Below are 9422 nucleotides of genomic sequence, written 5' to 3' on the forward strand. Positions count from 1 at the left end.
AGCTATGTAGCTCAATCTGGCTTAGAACCTATATCTCTCCAGCCTCTGCCTCCCAAGTGCTAGTGTTATAGGAGTACCAGGTACAAAAAGAAAAGAAAGCCTCATGATCATTCTTTTATTGGAAACTTGATCCTGTTTATGTTGGGTTTGTTTGTCTGATACAATGACTATTTTGGCCAGGCTGGTCTAGAGCAGCTTCAACCAATCCTCCTGTCTCATCTCCCTCAGTACTATATGCTTCCTTTTATAAACTTCCCTAAACAATCACTTTTTATTAGCAGGCTGTTCCGATATACTGGCCGCAGTATGTTAGCATTATGTTCTGTTTTGCTTTGTTTCCATTAAAGAAGTTAGAGAATGTACATAAAAAACAAACACACACACACACTCAGAGACAGCATGGGGTAGAACACTGCAGGAACAGGACAGCCACTATATTCCTCCCAAATGGCACAAAGGACTTTTCGTTACCTGTTGAGCTGTGGCATCCTGTTGGACATAAGCTACCTGGGCTGGGTCTGTAAACAGAGTCTAGAGAAAAGCAAACAAACAAACATCAATAGATCTTTGCACTGCTCACCTATACAGGAAAAATTATTCTGCTAAGCACCAACTCTTAGGAGAGTTATCTTGAATCATGCCTAGGATTCCCTCATTAATGCAGGAGATAAAGACAGTGTTCTCGAATTTGCTTTTCATTCACAAGGCTCCAGAGACTAAGCAAGCAACCATCCCGAAAGGCTAACACATGTCAATATTCTACTCTCAAGCAGTGCCTCTCTTGAGGTTGAATGTCACAGCTAATTAAAAAGGCATGTCTTGAAAACATGAAAGACATGCCATGAACACAGTGCACCATTCAGACTGAACCCTACTCACAGAGGAGACTTGTCAGTCAGTGAAAATAAATTGAGAGTTAGAGGCACACAGAGGGGTTTCGGGAACAGGCTAGTTTCTAAGCCTTTACAATATCAACGTCTTTATCATCAGAAAAGTAGGAAGAACATAAATTGAATTTATAGCCTGTGGGTTCTTTTTGGTAAAGCTAATAGGTATAATAATGATAATATGGAGAAAAAAAAAACATCATAAACACACAACAACTAGAGAAGAAGAATTTCCACATGTTATAGCTAAAACAAGGTCAGTATCTCCAATCCAGAAAAAGGCACTCTGCTAAATCTTCTGAAAGACTTTGATTTCCCAAGATTTTTTGTAAACCTCTGGGAATTAAAACTGGTTAAGTCTGATTCCAGAGGAACATGAAGGACAGGTTCAAGAAGGGAGATTTCTTCACTTTGACTTTTTAAAAAATTATCAAAATTCAGACATTTAGTAATATTATAACAAAATAGCACTTAAGTACAAGCCATCTTTTACATACATTCTCTGGTTGTACTTTAATACAGTTAGAGGACTGTCAATAAACCAAGGCATTCTAAAAGAACCATGTGAGTATTTGGCAATTTCATCTCTAAATAGACTAAAAATGTATTCATGAGGTGAATCCCATTTTTTTCTTAGAAGTGATATGACCCTCTGGATGAAATACTACATGAGGACAATTTTATGACAAGACTCCTACTATAAAAAATATTTTTAAAATTAAAAGTAAAAACAAACGAAGCCAGGCATGGAAGCACATGCTTTTGCTGGCAGCACTCAGGAAGTAGAGGCAAGCAATCTCTGTGAGTTCGAGGCCAGCCTGATCTATATAATAGTAAGTTCTAGGTCAGCCATGGTATGTAGAAAAATTCTGTCTAAAAAAAAAAAATAGGGATTGACACTACAGACCACTGGTAGGGCATGCACTTAGCACACATGGAGGTCTGGATTAAAATGCAACACAAATGGAAGAAATAATAATAGAAGTACAATGTATTGCATCCTTACTATATCCTCAGCATTCATTATGTGTGAGTATGGTATATGGGACCTGTGCATATGTATTCTATGTAACACTTAAAGTGCTAAAAATATTTGTGGAATATCTGTGTCACTCTTCTAGAAACTCTACGCCAGTGGCAAAAAATAAAGGCTGTATTGTAAAGCTTTTGTGAGTATCTGCCTTGGCTTCTATTATAGTCCTATAACCCAGTAAGTTACTAACAAACAGCAGTCCAAGCTAGTGGCAGGATCCTTTGTTTACACACTTAGCTGAAATAATCTGAATTCTTTCACTGAGCCAACTTTGACTTAGCTATCCACTATGCAGTGCAACAAATGCTTGGTGGTGGTTAATAAAGGCAACAAAGTAACAACCACGTCAGTGGTCACGAGGGAAAGACTCACATGAGGCTAGAGCTTTCACTCATTTTTGCGCTTAATTTAAATAAATGTACCATCTCTTTCATTGTCAAATTTAGTTATATGCTCCTTGATAGCACAAATCTGACTGTTTACTGAATCAAAACCTCTAGGACAACAACTGACCCATCACGTACATAAGTAATTAGTGTATTAATTAGTAAACAAAGCAAAACATTTCTTCACATGCCTGTGCGGCTTCCACCGGGTGGATGTACACCAGCGTGTGCTCTGGACCGTCCACTGACGTGTAGGAGGTACCATCTGCTGTGTACACCACCTGCTGAGGCGGACGGACTTGGTCATCAGTGTATACAATCTGAGCCACGGCTCCAGCATCCGGAACAAAGTGCACCTGGGGAAAAAGCAATCAAGTATGTTGCATCTATCTTTATAAAACAAACTCAAACTCAGAAAGGCACATGGCCAACCAAGCACAGCCAAGCTGAAATATCCCTCATGTAAGGAAAAGGAAGAGTGATGTGCCTTCATCCACACTGAGCGACAGCCCAGAAGGCAGGATGCACCGATCTGTCAGTAATTTACTGTTTCATATTATAGAGCTGACTAGAATTTCTTTTGTCTTAAAAACCCAATGCAAATAGATAACTTCTGGTGACTCATGAGGGGGGCAGTGAATTGATCCTAGAAAAGCAACTACATGACACCACTGCCAAACTATAAAACACACTTTGCTCTGTGGTATAGGCCTAAAAACAATTGCTTTCAACACATCATAAAAATTCTATTTTGTAATGAATGCTGCTTTTCAGCAGACACATTAAATAAGGTCACTTTCACGTCTACATGTTATTCCATATGTGAAGGACATACTGCATGGAGGCACACCAGCACACGTCACTGACTCAATGGGTGCGATGGAACTCTTCCTTGTCGGCTAAGAAAAGAAGCAGAAAACCTTACTGAAGTAATTTTAAGTGGCTCTGGTCAAGCAGTTCAGCTGTGCCCAGGGAAGTGTTCTGTGTCCTAAGACCTAGAGGACTCAAAGAACTAAGTTGTATAAAATCCTCTCTGAGGGGTGGCCAGTAGAAGACTGACTCCGGGGAGGCCCCTGCGTGGCTTGTGCCCCATGCCTGATACAGAACATCTATAGGAGGATAACCGAAGCACACATTTGGGGGAAGGAATAACTGATGTGCTGACGTTGCTGGATTGCCATCCTTACTCCTTTACTGACTTGCCACTGGTCCTAATGCTTCTATGGCAGTTTTCTCCAGGGGGAAATAATAGATTTCCCAGATGACACATAAACTAACTTAATGTCCAGAAAGAATGCTAGAGGCCAAGTAAAATTGAGCACCACAGGAATACAACAGATTTTCTGCTTAGTGATTAATCTGTCTTCTGTATACATTCAATTTACGCCTCAAGATAAAGCATACACATGGGGAAATTAGGCTCATAGTACATCTGCACAGCTTTCATTGCTGTAAGGTAAACTTGTGACTTCGATTTATAATCTTACAGTTTTTAACTTTCTCATTCATACCAAAGCTTTAAAATGGGGGACAGACATTTTCCTCAAAAAATGAGAAAGCTAAGCTTTTCCACTTGGCTTTCTTCACTCATAGTCTATAAATAAGAGTTTGCAGAAATTAAGAGCAGAAAAACTGGAAATAAAAAAAATGTAGTGAGGGTTCCTGAACTCAGCTCCCCCACAGGCAGAGACCTTGATCCCATACAGAACCTCACAAAAACATTTCCTTTAATTCCCCCCACTTCTGTCTGTCTTCTGTCTCCCTCCCTCTCCCTTTCTCTCTAAGACAAGGTCTCACTATGTAGCCCTGGCTGGCTTGGAACTCACTAAGTAGACTAGGCTGTCCATAAACTCATAGAGATCAACTGCCTCTGTAGGCATGTGCCACTACTCCTCACTGTTTCTCTCGCTTTAGATAAACACAATGCATAAGTTAACGAAGTAGTCATCAAAACAGTTTCCATGAGAAAAGCTGTGTTCTCAGTTATTCTGCTGAAAATGTCTCTGGAACCACTCTTCTCTAAATTTTAGACTGTAACCTTTAAGTCATATTATGTCATCATTATTGTTTATTACAGTACTGATTATTTTCTAAAATAAGTAATATTTGCACATTTAACTTTGTGATTCTGACAATAGTAATATGGTTTATAATTTAGTGAAAAACTGGATCATGTTTATCCTACTGTATAAAACTGAGTTTATGGGCCTAACCTGCCTCCCATCATCACTTGGGAGGCAGAAACAGGCAGATCTCTATGAGTTCAAGAGCAGTCTAGACTATATAGAGGTCCAGGCCAGACAAGACCCTACCTTAAAAGAGAAGATGGGTCACTCACTTTATGAGCCTTCCATAGGCTTCATTACTCATGGATTATTGGACTCTGCACTGGCTAATGTAAAAGAAGCCAGCAATGGATTGAGGTTTTCAGTATCAACAGCACAGATAAAGGAGGGTAGTGAAGCAGTTTCCACTAGCACGGTGCAGGGGTGAAGCCTACGGCGTAGATGAGTTCTACCTCACAGAACAGCTGTCAGTAAAGCCAAGTGCTAATGCATTCCAGCAAGGCCTAACATCCGCTCCCTCCCGGCCACTCTCACTGCAGCGACAGAGACACTGGCATTTGTGTAGTGCTGGCATCCACCCAGCTAAAACCCTCCTGCCAACAGTGAGCTGGCACAGGTTGTCCTCTACCTGTGCAGTGTTCTGTTCATGGTCCGCAGACGTCGGCCACACAGGGGAGCTTTCATCTTTGGAATCCATCTTCTCCTTACTTGACAGCTCCAAGTCTGAGCCACCTACAGCAGCAGCACAGGAGAGAGGACACTCATTGGTCGTGACCGTCCTGTACACATGTGCTCATGGATGGCAGGAAGGTTTCTGTAGCCTGAAAAAAGACAGCAAAGGGGCCGAGGCTTAAGTGGATGACTACATTTTAATAAACTAGTTTCAACCACAAAGAAAAGATTTGTTAAAAGATAACACAGCTTGGCAAAGGGTAAAAATGTTATTTGTGACAATAATATAATATATTGCATACCTGCTATATTTTGGACAATCATTAGCTATATGTATGTATGTGTATTTACATGTAATAAATAAAATGTAACCCTCATTGTAAATATTGAAGGCAATCTTAGTTCTTTTGAGAAAAATTCTCCTCCTCTGTTTTAGCTAGAGGTAAATGATAGGCTTATGCTCCATCTGATTGCTGCGTCCCTCTGTAGACTGCGTGAGGCTTGAACTCAGACAGATCTGTCTCCTGAGTGAGTGGCCCAGGATTTTCCCAGGCAGAGATGACCTCATAGACCACTACCACTTCTACTCAAAATGAAGAACAGAATAATAAAAATGATAAAACAAGGGAGCAACAGCTGATAAAAGAAACTGAATTTCCCAGCTTACATTACAATCAGTGAATGCAAATACAAACCTTGTGTTCCATTCCATCAGGGCAGTAAAGGAGTGAATATGGGCAATTAAAGCCTTTCCAAACATCAACAAACACAAAAGACTACATTTTGAAACTTGCATTTCTAAACTACATTTTGAAAGCCTACGCTTTTAGATAAGATTCTTAAAAAAAAAAAAAAAATTGGGGGGAGGTAGAGTTCAAGATAGGGTTTCTCTGTGTAGTCCTAGCTATCCTCGAACTCGGAGATCTACTTACCTCTGCCTCCCAAGTGCTGGGATTAAAGGCATGCGCCTTTAAAAACTTATTTTTAAAAAAGATTTACTTATTTATGTATATGACTGTCTTGCCTGTATGTATGTATACTGCATGTGTGCCTAGAGTCTGAGGAAGCCAGAAGAGGCCATCACATTCCCTAAAGCTGGAGTTACAGATAGTTGTGAGGTACCTTGCAGGTGCTAATAACTGAACAAAGGTTCTCTGCAAGAGCAGCAAGTGATCTTAACCACTGATTCATCTCTCCAGCCTGCTAAGATAGATTCTTTAAGGTAATGGAAATGGCAAAATGACTAGAGTTTTTAAATTCTCAAAGCCTATCTCCAAATAGCATCCTAAACTTCCCTAAATGGTTGTACCAACTGGGGATCAAGTGTTAACATAGGAGCGGGGGGGGGGGATTCTCATTCAAACAACCACAACATACTTGCATGTGTGTGGGTGCACTATGCATGGAGGCCCTGTTGACACTGTCTTCCTTCATCACTCCACTTTATTTACTGCACGGTCTCTCACTGAACACAGCTCTTCAATTCTGGCTAGCCAGCTTGCCCTGAGGATCCCCTGTCTCTATTTCCCACATGCTGAGACTGCAAGAAGCCAACACTATGCCTGTTTTTACAGGGTTCTGGGATCCACACTCCAGTCTTCATGTTTACATGGAAAGAGCTTTTCCACTGCTCCATCTCTCCAGTCACATTTTTCCTTCTTTTCTCTTTTTACCTCAACCATTTCAGAGTAAATTATAAAACACTGTTCCTTTGCCATTTTTTTTTTTCTTTTTGATATGGTGTCTTGCTAAATTACCCAGACTAAGCTGGGCAGTGATGGCACATGCCCTTAATCCCAGCACTTGGGAAGCAACAGGCAGATTTGTGAGTTTGAGGCCAGCCTGTTCTATAAAACGAGTTCCAGGACAGCCAGGGCTGTTAAACAGAGAAACTCTGCATTGGGTGAAAAAAAATACCCAGGTGTAGGCATAAGGTTCTTGTGTAATTCAGATGCTGATTTCTAAACCTCCTATATCTGGTTGCAATTCTTGTTCTGAGAATCTTCTGTCTCAGTATTGTGTAAACACTGTTCTCCAATTGTCTCCTGATATGCCAATAAACCAACTTACAGCCAATCACTGAGCAGAGGACAGAATGTGACTAGACTTCCTTCCAGCCAAGGTAGGAGGAGTCAGAAGAAGAAGAGGGGGATTAAGCCACAGGAGGAAACAAAAGAAAGAGCTCAGCAAGAAAAGCTACAAAGTGCAAGTATCTCTGGGACACATGCTAGGAGGAAGCCAAATTAGCTTAGAGGGTTAAGAATAGAGTTAAAACTGCTCAGTTCTTATGCGGTGAAGCTTGTTAAAAATAATATAACAGAGTCTCAATTATTTGTGTGACATCAGGGTTAAGAGAGAAACTATGACACAAACACAGTTTTGGAAAAATAACCATAACAGCCAGGCTAGTTTCAAACTCATGTGGTCATCTTGTACTGGTCTCAACTGGAGATACAGGTGCACCATCATCCATCTTATCTCCAAATTTGTAAGTAGCTAATTTCCACAACTGGGAACACTCACAGAGGTACAAGACCATATCAAAATCACACAGATAAGATTGAAACAGTTGTAACTAATATAAAAAAATAAAAAATTTAATTAAAAAAAAAAAGACTGAAGCAGCAAGTCTATTTTACTCACAGACCTTCCTAATATTTTGCCAACTGTCTAGTTTACTGTCCCTAACAGCCAAAGGAACATTTTTCTCCCTGGCTCCGATCCAATCTAGTGTCAAACACTGCTCACTGTGTTTGTTCACTGTCTTGTCCCAATGTCTATGTCAGTCCAGCAGCTTCCTATTGCTGGTCTCCTGTGACATGGACACTTCTGAAACACAGAGAATGGTCTTCAGTTTATCTGATATTTCTGTGAGGTTAGATTCTAGAATTCATATTTTTAGCAGAAATATCAAAAAAAATATGCAGTAATGCCCTTCCCATAAAAGAATTAGAGAACTTTTTTCAACCTGATCCATCTAAATATTCAAATGCTCCTAGCCATGGGAGTACCAGGCAGGTATACAGATGTCCTTGCAAACTGTACACAAGTCCAAGAGCCTCCTCTTAGTTTTCATTTCTAAAAAGGTGTTTTATACTATGAGGGAAAGGTAGAAAGAACCCAAGACCTCATCGGTGATAAGCAAACACTTTACACTGAGCCCACTCTGTTTTCTTTCTTTCATTTCAATTTTATTTATGTCTAGTTTAATAAGTATTAAATACAGTTAGCTGAAAACTGAAAGAGTACAAATGGATACAGCAGATGATCACCCTCCCCAGAATCTCTTGGCCACTCTTTGGGAACAATTCTTAGAGTCCATTTCTTGTTTTTCCTTCCAAAAGCATTTTATTCACATACAAACAAATACATATACAATATATTTCCATCTCTCCAACCGCAAACAAATGAATTATTGATTTCTTACAAGGTAACAACTCTTCTATGTGTGTTGTTCTATGCAACAATCTATCTTGTGCACCATTCCATCCACACACATTTTCTTCATTTTTCACTCCAGCTGCATAATTTCTTTGTATGAATATATTGTAATTTATTCAACAACCCTTATGCTGACAAATGTCTAGGTTTGGGGAACATACGAGATAGCTCAGTCCGTGAAGTGCTTACCTTGTAAACAAGAAGACCTCAGTTCAACTTTATATATAACTATATATAAAGCCAGGTGCTGCAACTGGTAAGTTCTAGACCAGGGCAAGTAGTCAGTTTCTGAAGCTTGACACTCAGGGCTGTCTTCTAACCTCCACAAGTAAGTGTAGGTGTATTTTTTAAAATACATTTTATTTGTGTTCTTGTATCTACCACCCTTCTCCACCCCAATCCCTCCCAGCACCCAAACACCAGAACATTAGTGGGTAGAGGAGATGTTGAGATATTTGTAGACTTCTTCCTGCTGATTAGGAGTCTTGAGTTCGTTGGGAAAAGTCCAACCTTTGTCTCTCCTCAGAATATCTCTAACTTCTTGTCTCTTTTCTCTCCCCTACTTGACAAACCAGCAACAGCAGCAGGAGCAGGAACCAGCAGGATGAACAGCCGCACCCCCTCTCTTAGGGCTCTGTCTTTTTATACTCTCTAGAGTCCTCAGAATTAAACTATCTTCAGTGTGGCAGAATCACACAAGCTGAAGAGATGGCTCAGAGGTTAAGAGCACTAACTGTTCTTCCAAAGGACCCAAGTTCAATTCCCAGTACTTACATGACAGGACACAGTTGTCTGTAACTCCAGTTCCAGGGGATCTGATACTTTCACACATACATACATGCATGCAAAACACCAATGCAAATAAAATAACAATAAATAAATCATTTAAAAAGAAGAAGAAGAAGAAGAAGAAGAAGAAGAAGAAGAAGAAGAAGAA

The 9422-nt window shown here is 40.1% G+C and overlaps 1 protein-coding gene across 4 annotated transcripts in view; it reads right to left on the reverse strand.

Annotated features, from left to right (window-relative positions):
- Nucleotides 1-9422, reverse strand: part of Prdm10 (PR/SET domain 10) — a 105246-nt gene that overhangs the window by 63237 nt on the left and 32587 nt on the right. For all 4 annotated transcript variants that reach the window (XM_055601453.1, XM_055601454.1, XM_055601455.1 and 1 more), the window contains exons 2-4: nt 5001-5193; nt 2498-2662; nt 472-531 (exon numbers count right to left, since the gene is read on the reverse strand). In XM_055601453.1, coding sequence (XP_055457428.1) covers nt 472-531; nt 2498-2662; nt 5001-5069 — 294 coding nt within the window. In that variant the 5' untranslated portion in view covers nt 5070-5193. The remainder of the gene's footprint in view (nt 1-471; nt 532-2497; nt 2663-5000; nt 5194-9422) is intronic.

Source organism: Psammomys obesus, unplaced genomic scaffold, assembly GCF_907164565.1.
Source record: "Psammomys obesus unplaced genomic scaffold, mPsaObe1.curated_primary_1811, whole genome shotgun sequence".
Classification (NCBI taxonomy): domain Eukaryota; kingdom Metazoa; phylum Chordata; class Mammalia; order Rodentia; family Muridae; genus Psammomys; species Psammomys obesus.